Here is a 24,027-nt window from a genome sequence, read left to right on the forward strand (position 1 = left end):
AGTTGAGGATTCTCTAAAGGTAAACATGCAGGTTGAGTCTGTGATTAAGAAAGCGAATGCAATGTTGTCAATTATCTCAAGAGGGTTGGAATATAAAAGCACTGTTGTGCTCCTGAGACTTTATAAAGCTCTGCTTAGGCCCCATTTGGAGTACTGTGTCCAGTTTTGGGCCCCACACCTCAGGAAGGACATACTGGCACTGGAGTGTGTCCAGCGGAGATTCACACGGATGATCCCTGGAATGGTAGGTCTAACATATAAGGAACGACTGAGGATCCTGGGATTGTATTCATTGGAGTTTAGAAGATTAAGGGGAGATCTAATAGAAATTTACAAGATAATACATGGCTTGGAGAGGGTGGACGCTAGGAAATTGTTTCCGTTAGGCGAGGAGACTAGGACCCGTGGACACAGCCTTAGAATTAGAGGGGGTAAATTCAGAACAGATATGCGGAGACATTTCTTCAGCCAGAGAGTGGTGGGCCTGTGGAATTCATTGCCACAGAGTGCAGTGGAGGCTGGGACGCGAAATGTCTTCAAGGCAGAAATTGATAAATTCTTGATGTCACAAGGAATTAAGGCTACGGGGAGATTGCGGGTAAGTGGAGTTGAAATGCCCATCAGCCATGATTGAATGGCAGAGTGGACTCGATGGGCCAAATGGCCTTACTTCCATGTCTTATGGTCTTAGGAACTCAGATGAAACTGCCTAAAGATGCCTTTGCATAGGATCCTTCTAGCTGTATTTGAATCTAAATGCCACAAGTCTAAGGGCAGTGTCTAATTCACCACATCACTCAGTCACTCTCCAACTTCACCAGAACTGCATATGCGTACATTCTAAATCGCGAGATAGAATCTAAAAGCAGAAGTTACAGGGACATGAAAACTGACCATGGAGTCCCACAGATCTGACTGAATCGGTTAACTTGTCCTTAACCTTTAATTTCTCTGTACATAGTATAAGATGAGACACTCACAAGACTCAGAAAATTAAGGTCCCTGGTTCAAACACATAAAGTAGGATCTTTTCTATCAAAAAGCAATTTAAAATCATGTCGATTCTGCTCTTGCATCACAGTTGCGATAATATCGTAATTGGACACTGTGTAGTGGAAAAAGGATTTAAGCTTGTCCCCGAGTATTTGTGGAGAGATGCAAAGTGAAGAAAAAAAGTGCTTCTCTTTGCAAAGTAAAAGAAAACTCACAAAAAAAATCTAATTTGCAGGGGATTTTGAAGTCTTTGGAACATCAAGTGCAATTTTTAAGTGTAGAAGTAGCAAAAAAAAAATCAAGGTAGGTTTGTAACTAGATTCACAATTGCCATGCTATGTAACTAACCATCTCTTAAAATAGATCATGGAAAAATATCTGAAGTACTGCAAGAGAAACAACATACACACATGGAGATTTGCTTCTCAAAACAAGTTCATTCCCCGAACATCTGCTTACATTGAATGATGACTTAGAGACATTGTTAAACAAGATAAAATTGACTCAAGTTAGAATAGAAAAATCCACTAAGCTGACTAAAAAGGCTTAGTTTTTTAATCAAACATTCAGAAATTTTCATTTGCAGCAATATAATCAGAAAATGAAGAATGGGGAATGGGATTATAGAGGCATTTTCCACTCAGTTGATAGTTTCTTTGTATAACTTTCTAGTTCTTGGGCAACTTGTAGAAAATTTGTGATTAACAAATATACAATTTTCCCCCTGCACTCCACCCCATAATCTTCTCTCCTTTTTAAAGGCTGTGGCTGAAGTTTGAATACAGCTCCATTGTGATCACTTGCAGGTACTATGGAGACTTCCAAGATGTAAGCAGAGATAAAAAAATCTAGACCATGATTATCACTTGGTTGCTGTAACAATAGTACTGGTTTTAAGAGGTGGATTTTGTCCAAGTTGAGACAGAGATGCTGAGTGGTCCGTTCCAAGTCAATAATGTAAACAGCTCGTGAGGCCTTTTGGAACAATAGAAGCAGCATGAATGGGCAAAATCAGGTTCCCACAAAACCAAGATTTTAGTTTTAGCCTTTAGCAGCTGCAGCAGTCTTGAAACTCAATCTGGAAGTTGTTATTCCTCTTTGTTACAGCTAAAAGCTGGAAGTTCTCTCTGCTGCAAGAAGTGCATGTGAGGCAATCTATTTTACTGAATCTGCTTAGTAGATCTGCGTATCTACTACATTGGAATAGTTGCTGTTTAGTAGTTAAATAATCTATTACTTTGTTAAGTTTTCCAATAGAGTCAAGTGATTCCAATTCATCTTTCTTTGGTTTGTATTTTAACTATAGGGTAAGAATAAAATATATCTTGATTAAAAATAATGGAATCACATTTGGAACATAGCACCTTACACTTGCCTTTAAATAAGGTAAAAGTTAGCGTCTAGGCTGTCTTCTTGTTATATTTGAAGGGGGTTTGGTCTGGTCCATAGCACTGCTTAAATCTAGGACATCAACTATTTCCAACTTTGCCATAAATTACAAAAGGGAAGACATATGTCAGTAATTGCATTACTACAAGCAAAACATCATAGTATGTCTGTCATGGATCTTTTCATCTCATGATCTTCGTAAACAACAAATATTTCTGCCTCTAAAGTAGACCACTGTGATTGGATCTTGCCCTAGTAACTCTTCAGTTAAGTGATATGGGAACTTACAATGAAGGATTTGAATTATTAGCCAAAAAGAAATCAAAACTATTATTCACTCTTAGCCCTTGTAAACTTCATTATATTGATGAGGAACCAATTGGAAAAACAAACAACATAAATAACATTGTTAAAACATGATACAGTAAATGAATGGAATTTACTGATCCAAATGCAGATATTTAAAATGCCTGAACCAGACTCAATAATGCAGGCACTGTAAATACAAGAATTAGAGATGTACAGCACGGAGACAGACCCTTCGGTCCAACCGTCCATGTTCAACCAAACATTTGCAGAACTGTTTTCCAACCTTGAAGTCAACCATTCGTGTGTTGTGCAAAGCAACTGCAAGGAAGTATGAAATTATGTGGCAGATTGAATTGGTATCTACTTTTTCTTCAGAGCAACAAAATGCTGAAGATGGAAACAACAGTAGAGTACATTCCAATATAAATACTATAACTAAACATATCTACAACTTCCTTAACTTTCAGTTTCAGAAAAGTCAAATCAAATTCATATCTTAGCTTTGTATCCGACAATGTCGTAAAAGTAAGTTTTGAAAGGGTCATTATGCCAGATGGTAACTTAAAGTGATGTCTACTAGCACAAACAGCAAGATGGTAATTCAAAAGTACTAAAATTGAAGACTTACAGGTTGAGTGCATATAATGTCGGCAGGAGGTGAGTGGTGGTTGTGGTTGACCTGGAGCCTGTCCAACCAGCCCAGAACTATACCCCTCAACAGCTACTTGCTGACTTGTTCCTGCAGTAGCCTGCACTCCATAAGCTGCAGTGCGTGAGGAAGACCCAGGACAGCACGGATCAAATGCAGATGTCCCATGGAAATTTCCACTTGCATGGCTCCGAACACCACCACTGCTTAAATCAACTGGCAGAGTCTGTTTTAAAAAAAGGCATAATGACCGTTGAGTAAATCATCTACAGATGGGTCAAATGACAGAACATTTTGTGCATAACATTATTGGTTTTGCATATTTACTTTCAGTTACTAATGGTTTATAATTTCTTTCAATTATGCTTTCAGACCTGGAATAATAGCAATAATTGAATTTAGAGCATGGATCGCAGTCAAACTAAAATTTTTAAAAATTGATCAGCAGACATTAAATTAAAATTTAACCATACACTTCATATTTGATTTGGGAAAACTACTCTTGTGCATTAAATATTGCATTAATACAAAGTACTGTTTAAACATCAACATAAATTGTACCACTTCAGCAAACTAATTCAGCAAGGGTTTTTTTTCCAAAAGCAAGCATATCTTGAAGCACAAGACATGTCAGATCCTTTTAGTTACTGTAGAAACACTACTGCTTAGGAACTCATACTACAAAAGCAGAAATATTGGCTTTTAGTTAGCTATTCTCTCAAACGATTCTTTAAATTGTATATATGCAGCTGAGCATTCTGCTTCCAGGATGGTCATCCGCATCAATCCTCATTGTACTGAATATTAAACTTAAACAGGCCACAAACCTAAACAGATTGATTACCAAGTTCTTTGATATTTTTGTCTCTAATGGCCAAAGCCTTTTTTTTATTCTCACTTCAAACTAAAACATTATTTGCTATTTTTTTGCTATCAATTCATTTTCAAAATGCCTTAATCTTTTAAAAATAATCTTTTAAAAACATTTTCTATATTCTACTGAACTTTCCTTGCATTATTTGTAAATTCTGTCACGTGTGAAAGTCATGTTATTGTATTCAATTTTCAAGAAATTATGGGTTTTACTGCATCTAGTTCCCTTCTTGTTGGAAGAAAGCACACAACTACAGATGCAGGAAATCTGAAACAAAAATACAAATTTCTGGAATAACTCAACAGGTCTGGCAGCATCTGTGGAGAGAAAGCAGAGTTAATGTTTCATGTTCAGTAACCCTTCTCTCCAGATGTTGCCAGACCTGCTCAGTTTCTCCAGCAGTTCCATTTTTGTTACTTCTTGTTGGTATGTGTGGGCAGCAGTACGTGTACAGTGAAAATATTCTACTGGGGTTTTCTGATTGCTTTTTGGGGTGTGTTTTGCAGACAGGGTGGGAGTGTGTAATGATGCTAGCACATAAAACCTGCCCACCTCCTTCCTCTACATACTCTGATTCCATAAAATTCAACCACACCCTTAATATTGATATAATCTACGGGCTGGATTTAAAGTTCACATTTATTGCGTGCACCTCTCAGAAATGTGAAAAAAATCAAACAATTGTTAGTTTAGTTGTTTAATTCTGTGAAGTTTTAACTGTAAAGCATGCTTAAAAGCCGTTATTTGTTAAAACTGTGTACTGCCCATCATAATAATTATTTGAATAATTACACATAAGTAACTTTAAATTGGTCAAATTTAGAACAGTGTTTATAGTTAGACATGAAAATGCTGCTTGCAAAGAACCAAGATGTAACAAATGTAAGAACTAAAGCAATTCAGATATTAGTCACCCTAATACTCAGTCTAAAAATCAAACAGTTCAGAGCTTTTGTCACAAAGAATAAATGTGCAACAAACACAATTTGTAGGCCTCAATATTTATTCAACTTATAATACAATACAAGTTAAATGATTATTGTATTTTATAAAGCACCAGACTAATGTTTCTTCTCATGAGCAAGCTGACATATTGACTATGTTTTTCTCTTAATTTAAAAAAAGAGTGATCGAAGAATACAAACCTGATCATGATACTGGCCACCTGTGTTTCCATTAGCACCGCAAGGTGCTGGCACGACAGCAGGCCTCTCTAAAGGACAGGTTGATTCAGGAAATGAAGGCATTGATTGTGGCACTGCAGAGTGGGCACCAGGGTGGTGTTGAAACTGATGGTTATGTTGCTGAAGACAGCTTGCATGAATATGTCCTAATGAATTGTGGCCTTGTAAAGATCCTCCACATGGTGAATGTTGAGGGCAGCAGGATGGGAGCCTTGGCATTGCCCCAGGACCAGCTTCAGGCACTGCACTTGAACCAACTCTGCGAGCATCATCTTTGAGGAAAAGTAAAGATCAAATTTATATATTGGAAATTTCTGGCAAATTTGTATCACAGCAGACATGGTTGCATAGTGGTAACATCACTGGACCAGCAATCCAGAACGCCAGGCTAATGTTGTGATCGTAGGTTCAAATCTGACCGTAATAGATGATTTAAGTTCAATTTAATTTTTAAAAATTCTGGAATAAATTGCTGGTCCAATGGTGACCATGAAACCATTGCCGATTGTAAAAATTCAGTAGGTTCATGAATCCCTTTTTGGTAAGGAAATCTGCCTGGGCTGGCTTTCAAATGACTCTAAACCCTGTGGTTGCTTGTTGACTACCGTCTGGGCAATTAGAAATGGTCGCTGGCGATACCAACGATGCTCAAATACATTGAACGCATTAAAAAAAAGGAAAACATTGCTGTTCTCTCAGTTCTTCTAGAATGTAGTGATTATGGGGTTGGAAGGTCCTGCTTAAGAAGCCATGGTGAATTTCTGTAGTGTACTTTGCAGATAGTACACACTGCTGCTACTGATAGTGGAGGGAGTGACTTGCTTTGGATGTGGTTCCAATCAAGCAGGCTGCTTTTTCCTTGTTGGTGTCAAGCTTCCTGAGTATTGTTGGAGCTGGACTCTTTCAGGTAACTGGGAAATATTCCATCACACTCCTGACTTGTGCCTTGTAGATGGTGGACATCAGAAGGCAGGTTACTCACTGTACTGATGCCAATTAATGTCAAAGGGCGATGGTTAGATTGTCTCTTGTTGGAGATGATCATTGTCAGACATTTGTGCAGCATGCCTTTTACTTGGCACTTGTCAGGCCAAGTCTGGATATTATCTGTGTCTAGATGCATTGGGCAGGGACTGTTTCAGTATCTGAGGAGTCATGTATGGCGCTGAACATTGTTTAGTGATGACAGCACATTGCCACTTCTGACCTTATGATGGAGGGTAAGTCATTGGTGAAACAGCTGAAGATGGTCAGGTCAAAGACTCTAGAAAATCTGCTTAACTGATTAGCAGCTTCTGAGGCTCATTAAAATTTTGGGTCACCACGTCACTGCATCATTTACATTAAAAACCATCACCTTAGCATGCCATCACTGTAAAAGCAAATGCAACGGAAATGGTCAATTAATGACAATAAAATAAAACCGTTTGCCTAATTGATATAACTTTAGATTCACATCAAAATATGCTACACTTCAGATTCTAACATCAACCCCAAATATCCCAATGGACTCAGTCCACTCTCCGTCAGACATTTCATCCAGCTATACACTAACTGTACCCACTTTCATCCGAAATACATTCCTCTTCCATTGCACCACAAGGAGCAAATCCTAAAGCCACCAATGTGTCGCACACTCATTTTTCTTAAATTCATCTGCCACATACCTTCAAAATTTTCCTCAAAACTTACATTTTCAACCATTGTACATTATACACTTTCCTCTTCGCCCACAAATTCCCTTGCAAAGTGTTTGTGGATTTTTTTTAATGTAAAGTTCACAGGTACAAGTGATTCTCCTAATTAATTGCAACATTATAATATCCTTTTCTCTTATTCCAGTATCAATAGAAAATTACCACTTGATTGTAGAATGCAACAAGCTACCCCAAAGTGTTGTGGCTAGTCAGAAAGAACCAAAATGAGATATGTCGAAGATCACTCAAACACGTTAGAATAGAGCTGTAATTGAAATAACAGACAAGATCTTAGGATTTGAATCTCAACAGCCAATACTTTTTTTTCTTGGCCAGTTGCATGCTGTATTGCAACTTTGTAGGAGTTCTAGCCACTTTATCTATCAATAAAACAACACAGCAACAGGCTATACAGTCAGTTCTTCCACAACTCCATGATTGTGTTCTTGTGCAGCCCGGCATTATAGAAAAATCACATTTTAGGAACAGCGTTTAAAGTGCTGGTGCTGTAGTTGCGTTACAGCCAATACATTTTAAATGTTTGCGCTGTTGAAACAGCGTCCTCAATTCGTCAAGTGGGTTACAGCAAATTTGCATTGATGAAACTGTGTTACAACAGAATGGGGGGGTGGCAGCATGCTCAAACTAAAACAGAAGCTTTCATAGGAGCATCTGCTGCATTGCCATTAATACAATATTTACAAACACAAGTAAATTTGGTGCATACAAGCCCATCACAACATTACACAAGTCTCATATTCGACGTAAATAATTTTGGATTCGCTTAGTTGTCTCAGTAAGTTTTGGGTGAATGCGAGTGTTCACCAAGTGGACATCAGTGAATGGGAAGAATGTTTGTGCATTTCACGAGGTGGAATTTTCTGTAATGTAATCCCAGTTTTGGTGCTGGGTGTGACAATCAGCGACACACAGGTCTACAAAGCATATAGCCGAAAACCTGCACCATTGATTAAACAGTCTTTGCAAATAAAAGTATCAGAAAAATATGACAATTTAAGTCTAAGGGGGAATTGTACGTTCAGTTCACCAAACAAAACATAACTGGAAAGTCTATCTTTGATAATGCCATTTTATAAGTTTGTTACTTGAATTCAAATTATTCACACACCCACGACTGAAGGGCCTGCCTCATCAATGGTTGCTGGGACTCCTGTTGACTCTGTCACAGAGGAAGGCTGGGCGGTAGAAGGACCTGGAGTCATACTTGAGATCTGGCCTGAGGTAGGTACATTATTGACTGGTTGCGATCTAGCAGCAGAGGTAGTTGGCACCACTGTGGGTTCTGTAATCAAAGCACAAACAGAAAGTAGGAACCCTATATTGTAAACATGAAGACAATGTCAAGACAGTAGACAACTGATAATTAAACTTAGATATAGTACGAACTACTATTTTTCAAAACTAGCATCTCATGGCAGTAATGCATTTTAAGTTCCAATCTTATAAGTGATACTGGAGTGGACACACTGCAAACTACTGCAGTGACACTCGCCATTGTCCTCAAATGAAGCTGGGCACAAAATCTGAGAATCTCTGTGACATGGATTTCATGTTTCCTGGCACTAATTTGAATCTTGAGCCAAGTCAAGGGACCTTCATTCTTCGAGCAACAGTGACGTATTCAAGGACAATAAGTTGTCAATCACAGTGAACAATTCTCTTAGAATTCACAGATTTATCAGTTGTATCACAGTGAGCAGTTAAAAACTGAGTTGCTTCTCATCAATGGAATAACATGCTTTGGGTGTTTATCATAGCAATATTACAGGAACAAATGGCACCATCTCCTCACCCCTAAGTAGAACAATTGTCACCTGTGGAGTCTTAAATATGGAGAAGTGTTAAATTTTGTTTGACAGCATCTCTGAATTACTATTTTAAATGACACTTGTAGATTTCAGAAGTTGCTGTCAGTTTCAGAAAAGTAATGATGGTGAAGGCCAACAGTTTCGCCAACAGAAATACTAAGTCTGGGCTAATGCCAACTCAAAACGTCTGAGGACTTGGAGACTGATTGGGATAGGAGCTTAAAGCCAACAGTTATCTTGAATGTCGATGGTATGGAAAATTTGAAGCTTCACACTACAATTATGATTTCCAATAACTATTCAAAGCTTATTGCATCGACATACAGAAGGTATAATGTTATTTTGCATTTGATTCAATTTTTTGCTCTCTCATAAGATGGGAGCTTTGCTGACAATGTCAGCATTTGTAACCTATCCTGAACTGTCCTTCTGCGATTCAATCCAAGTTGCATCACAATACACAAACAAGACATCATCATTTGTCATTCGGAAAAAAAAAGGAAAACTAGAATTACAAAAGCCAAAACACTATTCTATACTTACGCACTATAAAGGACACATGCAGAAATGCATTCCAAGGCATAAACACATTTCTGTATCAAGCTAACAATGACAGATGGATCTGACTTTGGTTTCCACTGCCTGATACCACCAGAACCACAGTTCTTACTATTTGGTAATACATTCTGTAAGACTTTGCAAAACTACTTTTTAAGTTCCTTATGTTAATGATAGATGAGATTACAGTTAATTTAATCAACACTTTATTACTAACCTCTGATCAGTCTAGTCAAAAAAATGTTCAATTTGAAAGTTTTGATTTTGGTTTATTTTTCATAAAGCTGTAAAAGTTGTCCAGATTTGTGTAATTGCATGTATGTTAAGAAGCTCTCTCAAGAAAGGCAAAATATTCAAAAATACTCCAGCAAAATATGATCCTACCAGAAATCAGATCACAAAATCAAGTAAATTGGCTTTCTTCATATTTTTCATCCAATTAAAAACAGAGAGACTGAACAGAAAACAAAAAAAACCACAAAGCACAACATAATAGGTGGCATGGTGGTTCAGTGGTTAGCACTGCTGCCTCTCAGCGCCAGGAATCCGGGTTCGAATCCAGCCTCGGGCGACTGTGTAAACTCCACACAGACATTCTCTCCCTGTGTCTGCATGGGTTTCCTCTGGGTGTTCTGGTTTCCTCCCACAGCCCACAATAGGTTAAGTGAATTGGCCAAAGTAAATTGCCCATAGTGTTCAGAGATGTGTAGGTTCGGGGTATTAGTCAGGGGTAAATATGGAGTGGGCCTGGGTGGGTCTTTGGAGGGTTGGTGTGGACTTGTTGGGCCAAAGGGCCCATTTCCACACTGTAGGGATTCTATAACGCTTCCATGAAAATACATTTGTGTCAGTTACTGCTTTGATACAATTTTCATTTCAGTAGTTCTGCATCATTCCAGGTTGAAATGACAACTGATTTTTCCAATCAGGTCTATTTACAGTTGTGAGATAGAAGAGCAGCAGGGTGCTCTATTAGAAATTGTGCTACATGTTGTTAATAGAATCACAGAATCCCTACAATGTGGAAGCAGGCCAATCCGCCTATCAAATCCACAATGACTCTCCAAAGAGCTTCCCATCTAGATCCATCCCCTATTCTTGTAACCCTGTATTTACCAGGGCTAATTCACCTAATCTATATATCTTTGGACACTATGGGCAATTTAGCAGCAGCTAAAATTTACCATAACTTTTTTAAAAAAATAGAGGGATTAGAAATTTTTTCATACAAGAGTTCTTTCATTTAAAACTGATGCTGTTCAATTCACCTGATATGTGGCATGAAACACCAAGTGTACAGTGCAAATCTGAAGAATGTCAGTCATGGGAAGCCACAATATCGTTGGCTTGTGTTTGGATTCATTTACACAGATCTCCAAATATCAATTTAGCTGCCACGGCAGGGTACTAAACTTTTTTTAAATGGGATGGATTCAGAAATTAGTTGCCAATCATTGTTGACAGATCACGTGTTCCCAACAGCCAGCTACAGAGCAGCTCTATGAAAACAAGTTTCCACTCATTTCCACTCAATTATGCAATGTGCATTACAAAGCCATTCAAAGAAATAAAAAGCAATATGACCTGTTCAATATAAAACACAAGCATCAATGACTCTCTCAATCAAAATTTTAACAATAAACATAAATATGATCTTGTTTTAATTAAGGTTAACAAATTGTATGGACATGGACTTTTCATCGGAATTTTTCAGAGCAGATTTTGTACTAGTGATTTTCAAAACAGTCATGCTACAAGCACAAAGTGGAAATTTTCTAAAATCCAAACAGGCTCAATGGTGCAAATTCAAAGGTTCTGAAATAGTATGAGCTCTGAAGTAGAAAAACTACCTTCTCAAATGGTTCTCAAGTAATGGGATGATACAGTAATGGTATGAACAACTTCACCAGTAATAAAGTGTTAAATTAGGAGGTCAAAAAATGGTACTCCAGAAAGATTCAGTTCAAAACTCATCACATCAAATGAAGTTCAGCTGTTAACTATCCAATATGAAAAAGATTCCAAAAATAAATTAATTCCAAAGGTCAAAACTGTGCTCTTGCATCTTGAAGTTACTTCTTTTTAGCTTCTTTTCTGTTTTTCTCATCAACCTGTTGAGAAATGTTATTACACACTTCTGAAGCAAGTGGGACTTGAACCCAGGTCTCTTAGTCTGGGGTAGGGACACTACCACTGCTCAACAAAACGGCCTTCTGTTTTAGCTTCTTATGTTTCAGCAGATTGTATGAATGGGCAGGAAGTCTATTAACTTTGCCTGAACTTCTTCATACAAACACGAATAGGATTATCAACAGTTTCTCTTGTGCCATGGACTTCAGAGCTGACTACATTAGTAACTTCGAGGAGAAAGTGAGGACTGCAAATGCTGGAGATCAGAGCTGAAAATGTGTTGCTGGAAAAGCGCAGCAGGTCAGGCAGCATCCAAGGAACAGGAGAATCGACGTTTCGGGCATAAGCCCTTCTTCGGGAATTCCTTGGATGCTACCTGACCTGCTGCGCTTTTCCAGCTACACATTTTCAGCTCTGATCTCTAGCATCTGCAGTCCTCACTTTCTCCTCGAAGATTTTAACCTACTGCGAATCCTCTTACAAGGATACCTTCCTTGAAGAAGCTCCCTTCCTCTCTCTACATTCCTGAAGGGCTTATGCCCGAAACGTCGATTCTCCTGCTGCCCTTTTCCAGCAACACATTTTCAGCTACATTAGTAACTGTCAAAAGTTTAATTTTTAATTTTCCATAAACCTACCACAGGTTACCTTGTATACAGAAAGGATAAAAACAAGCTAATTAACTGTGCAGACAACTGAGCTTGTAATCTCGCTTATTTTGACAAAGGGTAATGATAACAAATGAGTAGAAACAGCAAATGTAAATGCTAAAGTAGTGCAACACACAGCATTTAAAAGTTGCCTTCAGTAATTAAGAAAGCAACTCCTTTTTTTAAAATGAATAGAAACAAAGGGAATTTGTCTTCTCCACTTGGAGGACCTTTTGTTACCAGCACTGGGCAATTCACTGAGCAAGTGGAGGTAGGAGCCCAATGTCACTGATCAATGCTAGATTTGCCTGCGTGCAGGAACGCATGATCCCAATGATATTACTTACACCCACTAATAATAATTGATTTCTCATTTCTAACAGTACCAAGTTTTCACATTTGCAAATAAAGATATTTATGAACTTCTATTAATATCTGAAGTACAGGTCTTAGACGATAAAAAAGTACCAACTTACAAATGTGCGCTATCCCATTCAGTTATTAACAGAATAAATTATGCCTTCTATCTTTTTCAAAACTCATCAAATGTACTCTGCAATATATGTATTTACAAAAGAAACTTAATTATCTGGTGCACTATACAATGAACTACTCTAAGTATTGTCATGTTATGATGCAGTAAACATGGCAATCAAGCAGCCAATCTGTGCACAATGAAGTCGCAAAAAACAGAAATGTGGCATTGATTACAGGAGCAATATTAGCAAATTTACAGAGAAAAACACTCTCAACTATGCTGAACTGAAAATCAACTTTGGGCTCTGGATTAAGATCTTTTCTGAAAGATAGTGCCCTCAAACAACACAATAATTTTTCTATACTATACTGGATCAGTCTAAATTTGTGGCCAGATCCTGGCATTTTTTTGAATCAGTGACCTCGGATTCAAGCAAAATGTTGCCAACAACTCAGTCAAGCTGACAATGTTCATGAATCAACGCATTTATCTATCAACATACAATGTAAAAACATTGCTTAATAAAAGCTTAATTTAGTTTCAAGATGACAGCTTACTAATTTTACATCAAAAGTCAGCATGCTTTACTATCAGGAAGAAGAAACTAAAATTAATCTTAGAACAAGGTGTTCAACGTGTTACTGAGACACACGGGTCAATGAAGTTGCCGGTCTGTGTCGCATTTGTTTCTCTCAGCCAGGACTACAAAGAGGCAGTTACAAATGATTTTCATTATCCTAGATAAACTTACAAAGTTTCAGCTAGGATTCTAAATTCACTATGTAATGCCCGGAGTGTAGGAACATCTAAATAGTGGTTTGAATCTTTTAAATCTCATTAAGGCTGAGGATGTTAATGTCAGTAGATCTAAAATGAACAGAGAATCATTGGAGAAAAAAAGGTTACCTGTAGCTTGCAATGTAGGAAAGCTTTCAGAAACAGCTGCATTTTAGTGAGAATTCAATTTCCACAAACGTGCAACACAGATTAGCTATTGCGTTAGTTACCGCAGTCAATCCTAGTGGTTTACAGTATTACTTTAGCAACAAGTTGTTTAAATCTCATGTTGTACATTTTATTGTACAACTTTAATCATGCTGGTAAAACTGAGTACAATAAGGAGACTTGGAGAGAATCTCAGTAAATAGGCAAGCCATTTTTCTTTTCCATGCACCATCCATCCAGGCTTTTAGCCCATTCCAATATGTTACAACACATGTCTGGGCAGATGGGACTTGAACATAAATGTTCTGGCTCAGAAGTAGGGCAACTACCACTGTATCACAGGAGGCCAAACATGTACTTAATGTGAAGTTCAAATGCAGAGTTCCAGACAATGACATGAAGCAATATGTGACTGGGAAAGGACAATTTGAGGTTGACTGCAGAGGGTTCCACTTTCTTTAATTCTACTTGAATTCTCTAAAACAAAAGATTCCACGGATCACAAATTTAAGAGTCCACACATACTGCATGCTTAAAAATCTTTTACTCAAGTTTCCAACCAGACTGCAAGAAATATTTCATCAAACTTGAACAATAAATCACGCTTACCATCTTCATCCACAGTAAGGTCCACCACCTCTGCTGTGCTTTGTCTCAACGGCTGGATAACTGTAGATATTCTATTTCGGCTCCGCTGCTCCTGAGGTCTGTTTTGTGAGCTAGTACTTTGGCCCCAGTGTACCCTTGAGTGGCCGAGAAGTGTGGTATAAGACCTGGAAACAAACAAATGAGTAACATTAATCTAATTAGTATTAGTTTCTGAATAGGAAAACTGTACAACGCATTAGGAACTATGAATTTTAACTGAGAAAGCAAATTGTTTCTACTGTCAATCAAGTAAACATTTTCTGTAATTGGTTAAACAAAAAAAAAGAAAGAACTGCTGATGCTGAAAATCAGGAACAAAAATCAGAAATTGCTGGACACCTTCAGATCTGGCTATATCTGTGGAGAGAAAACAGGGTTAACATTTCGGGTCCAGTGACCCTTCTTCAGAACTTCTGTAATTTGGACTTATCCTGGCAGATGTGTTTAGAAATGGATCCAATTAATGCAGCGCCATTACTTAATTGTCAAAAAGTGGGCACTGGAAAAGCACAGCAGGTCAGGCAGCATCCAAGGAGCAGGAGACACCTTCTCCATTACTTAAGTGGTTCACAAAAGAATGATGTTGTAATTTGATAGGATAGTGCAGAAGTCATTAAGAAAAAATGCTCTAGCGAAAGACTAATTTGAATAAAATCACACTGAAGTTTAAATGCTTCAAGTTTTTAATCATCTCACAACTCAAGAATCACCATTACACACTCTGAACACAGCCCTAAAGACATGCTAATATTACACAAAATAATCCTTACTACTGATTTTACATACTTCAGTATATACTTTGGTCATTGGAATCCTGATGCTATAATCACAAGAATTAAATTAGTGTCAAATATTCAGGTTTTTTTAAGTGCCAAATACTTCGGTTTTCAAAATCTCAAAGTTAATACCAAGTTTAGAACACGATTTTCCATTTTCATGGAGCAAGGCACTCTAAAACAAATATCTAAACTTGCTCATACTTCTGCCCATTAAGTCATGTATGCCACACTTTGGTTCAAATAAGATTGGATGTAGGACCAAACTGATTAATTCCCACAATCTCATGTTGTCAAGAGTTAGCTTTTTGTACAAGAGTTTATTTCTACTTTTAAGTAAAAGTGCACAGCAGGCTACTTTCAATGCAAGACAGTTAGTGAGCACAAAATATATAAAAGGCAACCATGCCAGTTTTAATATGCAAGCAGGATATAAACAAACAGCCACACAACCAGGGAGCAAGAAAAGGTACAGAGAAAAAACACTGTACATTGGATTGGAACTCCAGAGTATCAATAAAAAGGTTTATATTGCAGAAAGCAGATAGCAAACTACTTAATCCCACAACTTTGTACTTTTCATTATTGTATGTTCATGCTCTTTGATGGTGCTACTGTTTAGTTTCAAGATTAGAACATGACTCTTCTGAACCTTCATTTCTTTCCCACTTTACCACCTTAAACGTTGTGTCTGGCGTGATCGATGCATTTATTGATTCCACTTGTTCATGTTAATAAGAAAATACAGCTACAATAAAATTTTCTACTGCAGAAACCTATGCTTAGTTAATTTCTGAATAGGCAGGATTGAACACAAGGCTTTAGTTATAGAGTCACAGAGATGTACAGCACAGAATCAGACCCTTCGGTCCTACCCGCCCATGCCGACCAAATATCCCAACCCAATCTAGTCCCATCTGCCAGCATCCGTCTCATATCCCACCAAACCCTTCATATTCATATACCCATCCAGATGCCTTTTAAATGTTGCAATTGTACCAGCCTCCACCACTTCCACTGGCAGCTCATTCCATACATGTACCGCCCTCTGCGTGAAAAGGTTGCCCCTTAGGTCTCTTTTATATTTTTCCCCTCTCACCCTAAACCTATGCCCTCTAGTTCTGGACTACACGACACGAGGGAAAAGACTTCGTCTATTTACCTATCCATGCCCCTCATGATTTTATGAATCTCTATAAGGTCACCCCTCAGCCTCTGACTCTCCAGGGAAAACAGCCCCAGCCTATTCAGCCTCTTCCCTATAGCTTAAATCCTCCAACCTTGCAACATCCTTGTAAATCTTTGTTGAATCCTTTCAAATTTCACAACATCTTTCCGATAGGAAGGAGACCAGAATTGCACGCAATCTTCCAAAAGTGGCCTAACCAATGTCCTGTACAGCTGCAACATGGCCTCCCAACTCCTGTACTCAATACTCTGACCAATAAAGCATACCAAACGCCTTTTTCACTATCCTATCTACCTGCGAATGTGCCGTCATATTTAAGACTGAGTTGAGTTTCTGAACCTACAGCTTCACTGTCACATTGACTCGTCCACTTTCCCTTCCCCCACCAAACATAGCTCGCCCCTGTTGCTAACTCAACCATGTTGTTGATGAATTATTCTTTCAAGTGTTTGTTATTATGATTCTCTGCTGTTCAGATTATTGTTGTTCTCAGCCTTGTTTCTTAAGCTTAAACACAAGCTTTCAATTAAACTACACAGACTGGTCTTCAAACGTGCCTTGACCAATATTATGATGGAAAAGTAACCCCTGTGAACCATTCTAACTTGCTTTCTATGTATTTTGTTCAGAAGTGTTATTGCACAGTCAAGACGTGTGGCACTGGAAAAGCACAGCAGGCCAGGCTGCATCCGAGGAGCAAGAGAGCCAACACTTCAGGCATAAACCCTTCATCAGGAATGTGGAAGGGGGAGGGGGCTGAGATAAATAGGGGGGGTGGTGGTGGAATTGTGAGGGAAGGTAGGTGGGAAGGCAATAGGTGAATGCAGTTGTGAGGTAATTGTGATAGGTCGGAGGGGAGGGTGAAGTGTATCGGTGGGATGCAGGATGGACAGGTGTTGCCCAAGAGTAATATTTCAGAAGATGTCTTCAATTGTTAGCAGGAATCCAATTTTAAAACATATAAGTCTAAGCAATTCTCATCTGTCATATCAGTAAAAACAATGACTGCATCTGTCATATCACCTTCCAATTGGACAAACGCAGAAAAGGAAAATAGCCTGCATATAAACAAACAAATCTGTCAAAGTCGGTTCTTGCTTCACAGTTTCAGAATCTCAAAATACCATTAAATGTTGTGGCAGGAAACAAAAGAATCAGTATACTTCAAAAATTCTCATCATCATTGGTAATTTTCATTTACAATTTCCCCTTTCTTCCCTACAAAAATTATTACTGCAAACAGATGGCAGGGAAAGACAGGCTGACCTGTAAGCTTCTCCAGTTCAACGGCATGCTGCACATAGACAGCAGGATATATCAATTGAGCTTGGCAATTTGTAGGAAGCAAGCAGATTTACTTTTAGAGATAATATCCTATATTAGTATACAGTCATCCCTCTAAGAGCCTAACCCTGAAATACAGCATGAAGCTCATAAAACATGACCATGTAAATGAATGGAGAAATTGTTTGTAAAAGAAATCCGCAAGAACTGTGGATGCTGTAAATTGCAGGGAAAAGCTCAGCAGGTCTGGCAGCATCTGTGGAGAGAAATCTGAGTAATGTATCAGGTCCAGTGATCCTTCCTCGGAAATTGTTTGTGCTCCTTCCAAAGACTTAAATGTAGAAAATATTTATCCATAGCAAAACTAAATTTTGTGTGGAAACAGATGCCCATGACAAGTTCAGAGATAACTGTTAATTGTCAAGGTTCCCATACTAGTTAATTCTGGAACCACAATCATGTTGCAAAAAATTGAATAGTCTCAATCTTGTAAGAAACAAATTACTCTTCAACAAAGTACAGGAGTTGTTACAGCTGTACAAGACATTGGTAAGGCTACTTTTGGAATATTGCATACAATTCTGGTTGCCCTGCTATAGGAAGGATGTTAATAAGCTAGAGAGGGTGCAAAAAAAATTTACAAGGATGCTATCGAGATTTGAGGGTTTCAATTATAAGGAGAGGCTGGGACGTTTTTCCCCTCGAACATATAATGCAGAGGTGTGACCTTTTAGAGGAGTATAACATCATGAGGGACACAGATAAGGTGAATTTCAAAGGTTTTTTCCCTAGGGCAGGGAATTCAAAACTAGAATGTATAGGCTTAAGGTGAGAGGAGAAGATTTAAACAAGGACCTGAGGGGCAACATTTTCACACAGCGGGTGGTGCACTTATGGAATGAGCTGCCAGAAGAAGTGGTAGAGGAGAGTACAATTACAACATTTGAAAGATGTTTGGACAGGTTTATGGCTAGGCAAAGTTTAGAGAGATATGGGCCAAATGCAAACAAACAGGACTACTTCAGTTCAGGAAATCTGGTCGGCATGGATCGGTAGGGTTGAAGGGTCCATTTCTGTGCTCCTTGACTCTATTACTCAAAAGATTTGCGAAATCAAAGTACTCTCAACAGTTTGTGTCAATGACAGTTATCAATGTGGTAGGCCAGGAGGAAAACAATGCTTGTTTAACATGGTAAAGGGAAAAAACACATCAATGTTCATCACTTGGCTGGTTTCTACTGCAGTTGGGCCAACATGGAACGGTGACACCTATTCTTATACTACTACTACTCAGCCAGATTTCTTCAATGTCCCCCCGACCTCCAAGTTTCTGCTCCTTATACAGATTCAACTGCAACTGCCCATATTAGGCCACTAAAAGTCCTGCTTGCCCATCACCTCCAAATAGAACATAGAACAACACAGCACAGAACAGGCCCTTCGGCCCACGATGTAAATAGACAAGGTCTTTTGCCTGGGATGTGGAAGTCCAGAACTAGAGGGCATAGGTTTAAAGTGAGAGAGGAAAGATATAAAAGGGAGCTAAGGGACAACTTTTTCATGCAGAGGGTGGTGCATGAATGGAAAGAGCTGCTAGAGGAAGAGGTGGAGGCTGGTACAATTACAGCATTTAAAAGGCATCTGGATGGATATATGAATAGGAAGGGTTTGTGGGCGGCACGGTGGCACAGCAGTTAGCACTGCTGCCTCACAGCGCCTGAGACCCGGGTTCAATTTCCGACTCAGGCGACTGACTGTGTGGAGTTTGCACATTCTCCCCGTGTCTGCGTGGGTTTCCTCCGGGTGCTCCGGTTTCTTCCCACAGTCCAAAGATGTGCGGGGCAGGTGAATTGGCCATGCTAAATTGCCCGTAGTGTTAGGTTAAAGGGGTAAATGTAGGGGTATGGGTGGGTTACGCTTCGGCGGGTCGGCGTGCACTTGTTGGGCCGAAGGGCCTGTTTCCACACTGTAAGTAATCTAATCTAAAAAAAAAGGGTTTAGAGAGATATGGGCCAACTGCTGTCAAATGGGACTAGATTAGACTAGGATAACTGGTTGGCATGGATGAGTTGGATTGAAGGGTCTGTTTCTGTGCTGTACATCTCTACCAGCCATTTATTTAAGGTTATCTCCTGCAAAATCTTAAGGCTGACCTTGCTCTTCAGTCCAACTGGCTGGCCCATCAACAGTGTTCTCTTCATGATCTAATAACAGGAATCTTATTTATTGTCAGAATCTTATCTAGTTCTTTCTAAAACCTATTTATCTCCTACCAAAAAAATGTTCCTCACGTACATTCTAGGTAGCCTATTTCAACCTGTCAGTTGAAAAGCAGGAATTTAATCTGTGCAGCTTTCCCTCAGTACTATATCAAAACATCAGTATGAACAGGATTTGAACCCATATCAATCCGACTAAAAGGCAACAGTGCTACCACAACAACCACATTAAGATCTGTGCAAAGACACCAAATAAAAGATTGAATTTCACTTTTTACATTTAGACAATATTATTAATGCATGAAGTTGTCGCTTTCTGAAATGTTAAACCTTAGTACACATTGTATCTGGATCATTAAAAACTTCACTTAAAGAACTACAACAGGATACAATTACCCATAGGCAGAAGCTTGTAGGAGTCTGGGAATATTCCTTATAATCTTTTTTGGAAATCAACATTCAAAATTCAGTGAGTTTTCATCTTTAACAGATTAAAAGTCATGAAATTTCTACCTGCAATTGTCCCCAACAGTGACAATCTCCACTTCACTGTCCGTTGAGGTAACATTGATTTCTTCATTGGCAGTAACCTGGGGAGCTGAGGTGGCCTCAATCACCACAACATCCTCATCAATATTTCCTGCAAACAACAGAAAAATTAAAATCAGCAAAAATTTAACATGCACAATATATGTGGTGTTGTAGTTTCAGTTACACCCAATGTGACCTACATATCACAAACATATCAGAGACAAAAATATTGCTAGTGGTATTTGGTTATTGCATAGTTAATAATGCTCAAACATGTTGCACCAATCTAACATATTATCAAAACAGAAAGCCATCAAACCTTTTTCTTGAAACTTCATCCATTTTCCTGAATAAAATTCAAATCTTTTGATTTATGAAACTATAAACACAATTTACATTTTGACCACATTATGAATAAACAAATCCTGCACAGATTCAAAATGCATAGTGTGGAGTTGAACTATAGCTACTAATTTCACCGCTGCTTCATGATGGGCTTTGAATAAGGCCAAGTCTGAAATGAAAGCAGTCAATTCTACAATATCTAAAGCACCTCAAACAACAAAAAAAACAACTTTTCAAGAATCCTAACTCAAATAAGTTAGTCAGCCATTTGTCTGAGATATTTTAACAGACTTGCTGTAAAATTTCAACATTCTCTCCATCATGTCAATGGTAGTTAGATGCTCTTTGCTAGAGGCAAGAGCAAGCACAAGTAGTCAAACTTGCAATTTTTTATTTTGAAGTGCCTAAGTGCAGACATTAGCCTCCATAACATTTAAATAGAGTAGTTAAAATATTTACTATTTCTTAGGGTCCTTGCTGGTAACAACAACAAAATTCAAATTCTGTGAGAAGGCACATGCAGTACTGAAGTAGTTTCAAAACCATTTCTATCTGCTTTGGTTTATGGAAATATGAGTACTGTCTAGAGGGTAAGGTGCAACAGCTATTTATAACTGGCACATGACTATGTGCGTTCAATTTAAAGAATGAACTTCTTCATAAAAATTATACTCCAAAAGTATAAGAGGGAGTTTAGTTTATAACTTAAATAACAGTTTAATTATTTGGAGGCAATGAACTAAACAGGGAAATAAAGAAGTCACCGAATTGTGAACCTAATTTTATGTATTACTCTGAAATATATTGCTGTCTCAATTTCTTTCTTCCTAACCATTAGTGAAAATGTCACGCATATTACAATGAATCTTAGGTCAGCTACAAGTGACACAAAGCAAGTTCAAATACCATAAAAGCAGTGTGAGAAATCAAGAAAACTTGGTACAAGTGATGTGTGTTGTAAAAGCCCAACTGGTTCATTAATACTCTTTAAGGGAGGAAATCCACTCACTTCACCCTACATCAACTGCGTGTGACTAGACTGCCTTCAAGGTGCCAAGCAGGCTACTTAGTTGAATCTTAAGGCTAAACAGCATCTAGGCAGCAACTTCGCTACGTCGTCAACAGTGTTTTAAGGAAGGTTATGGCTATCATCTGTCAGAGCAATGAAGAATGGGATATAAGTGCTGGCTTTGCCAGTGACACATGCCAAAAATGAATGAAAAGAAAGATTCATAAGGAGGTGACAGTTCCAAATAGATAGCTTTACCAATCTCCTAAATATCTGGGAGTTTTGCCGATTTCTCTTTCGTCCTTTCTTCATCACATGCTGAAAGTACAAAATATGTACACACTTTCAAATCATTAGTCGTCTTCCTGTGATTAACATGGATTGGACTAACTGCCTCAACAGAGATTGGAAATCTGAATTTGAACAGGAGAGCTACTGGTCTGCATAATTTAGCTACACATGCTTATTTATCAGCTGAGTCATGAAGGGAGTTTGGAGTAGAAAATTTTGATCTTAGATCACATTTAAATAGGTGATAGAAGGTTACTGCAATCTTGAAAGTGATCAATAACTACAAGTTTTATTTGAAATTAAAATCAATAATTACAAATAAAAATGTCAAAAAATTAAAATTACAACAGTTGCTCTTTTTCTACCCTCTCTGATTTTCTGTTAGCAAGCAGGAATAAAAAAGGTCAAAGCATCCAAAAAGAGGTTTAATACTAAGTCCACATTAAAAGCAATGGTCTATGCAGTTGCACTGATGAGAGTTTCCACAACAAACATAAGCAGAATGTGATGATTATAAGTCTGCCCAAAAACTACCATTTAAAGGCTTGTCCTCCTCAAAAACACCACCACCCATCGATGCAGTTGAATTACTAATTGTATTTTAAGAGTCATTACCCATTTAATCACTGGTTAATGGTATCAACTAAATCTTATGGTTCTATTCAAGAGCGCAGCAATTTCTAAATTACTGTTATTTGAAGTTCATTTTGAGAAAAATGGATCAGGCAAGCTAAACCCACACCACTTGCATCCTTCATTCTATGAGCTTTCTTTGCAGTGCTAAAAACAAACAATATCTTCAAACATCAGTTTATACTATCCATGATAAAAATTCAATGCTTTTGTCTGAGGACAGTTGATTTTGCTACATAGCTAACTACTTGTTTGAAACAAATAACAATTGTTACATAAATGCAATTGTATGTCCTCCAAATGCTCCAAAACCACAAACAATAAACACTTAAATGTAATCAATGTGATAAGAGGAAAATGCAGCAGTTTATGCACAGCAAGACCCCAAAAGAACTGCAGATGGATGATCGGTTGCATAACAGTGAAATGGAATAAACAGTCAAGTCTTGATTTAACATCTCCAAATGACAGCCACTATGAGTGTAGTACTCCATCAGTAATGGACTGAGGTCAGTTTAGATGGCATCCAATAAATGATGTAAATTTTAGTAAAAATAATCCATTGCCACCAATATAACATAAATTAATGACAGTGGTTACTGATATGAATTCCAAAACAGTGACCAGACTATAAAAAATTCTTTCCTGACCTCAATCACATGTTCTGTTCAACAGAGATACACCCTGAAGGGGGAGTAAGTCTATGGGGTGAATTTGTATGTGCAGAATTCTATTTGCAGATACATTCTATTTTGCTCAAAAAATGCACAATCTGCACACAGTCAATGCATGCAGTCATAGAGATGTACAGCATGGATACAGACCCTTCGGTCCAACTCATCCATACTGACCCCAACCCAATCTAGTCCCACCTGCCAGCACCTGACCCATATCCCTCCAAACATTTCCTATTCATATGCCCATCCAGATACCTTTTAAATGTTGCAATTCTACTAGCTTCCACCACTTCCTGTGGCAGCTCATTCTACACACATACCACCCACTGCGTGAAAACATTGCCCCTTCGGTCCCTTTTATATTAGTCTGACTCAAGATTGGGATACAGACAGACTCTGACCTCACACATTTAATGCATTGTCTGAGCTGAGATGTCACCTTTTATTATAAAACCTTAAGTTATCTCGAGAAGGTGACGGAAAAGGAGTTCTGGGATTTACATATTAATGAACCGTAACCTGCATTCAAGAAGATGAAAGACTTAACAACCCGGGTTTGTTCAATACATCACTGTAATCTTTTGTTATACATTCTGTGTCTTTTGATCTTCTACACCACAACCATCTGATGAAGAAGCAGCACTCCGAAAGCTAATGATTCCAAAAGTTGGACTATAGCTTGGTGGTGTGTGATTTCTAACTTATTTCAGCTGTGTTTTAGCAAACGGTGTCTTGCTAAT

At 38.2% G+C, this 24,027-nt stretch overlaps 1 protein-coding gene across 3 annotated transcripts in view; it reads right to left on the bottom strand.

The window, feature by feature from the left end:
* rnf111 (ring finger protein 111) overlaps positions 1-24,027 on the bottom strand; it is a 119,148-nt gene that overhangs the window by 20,923 nt on the left and 74,198 nt on the right. For all 3 annotated transcript variants that reach the window (XM_043677444.2, XM_043677443.2, XM_043677445.2), the window contains 5 exons: positions 20,315-20,441; positions 14,295-14,458; positions 8,225-8,398; positions 5,360-5,670; positions 3,320-3,566 (listed from right to left, as the gene is read on the bottom strand). In XM_043677444.2, the coding sequence (XP_043533379.1) occupies positions 3,320-3,566; positions 5,360-5,670; positions 8,225-8,398; positions 14,295-14,458; positions 20,315-20,441 (1,023 nt within the window). The remainder of the gene's footprint in view (positions 1-3,319; positions 3,567-5,359; positions 5,671-8,224; positions 8,399-14,294; positions 14,459-20,314; positions 20,442-24,027) is intronic.

This window comes from Chiloscyllium plagiosum, unplaced genomic scaffold (assembly GCF_037043375.1).
Source record: "Chiloscyllium plagiosum isolate Xiang-an unplaced genomic scaffold, Cpla_swu_hap1 HiC_scaffold_39, whole genome shotgun sequence".
NCBI lineage: Eukaryota > Metazoa > Chordata > Chondrichthyes > Orectolobiformes > Hemiscylliidae > Chiloscyllium > Chiloscyllium plagiosum.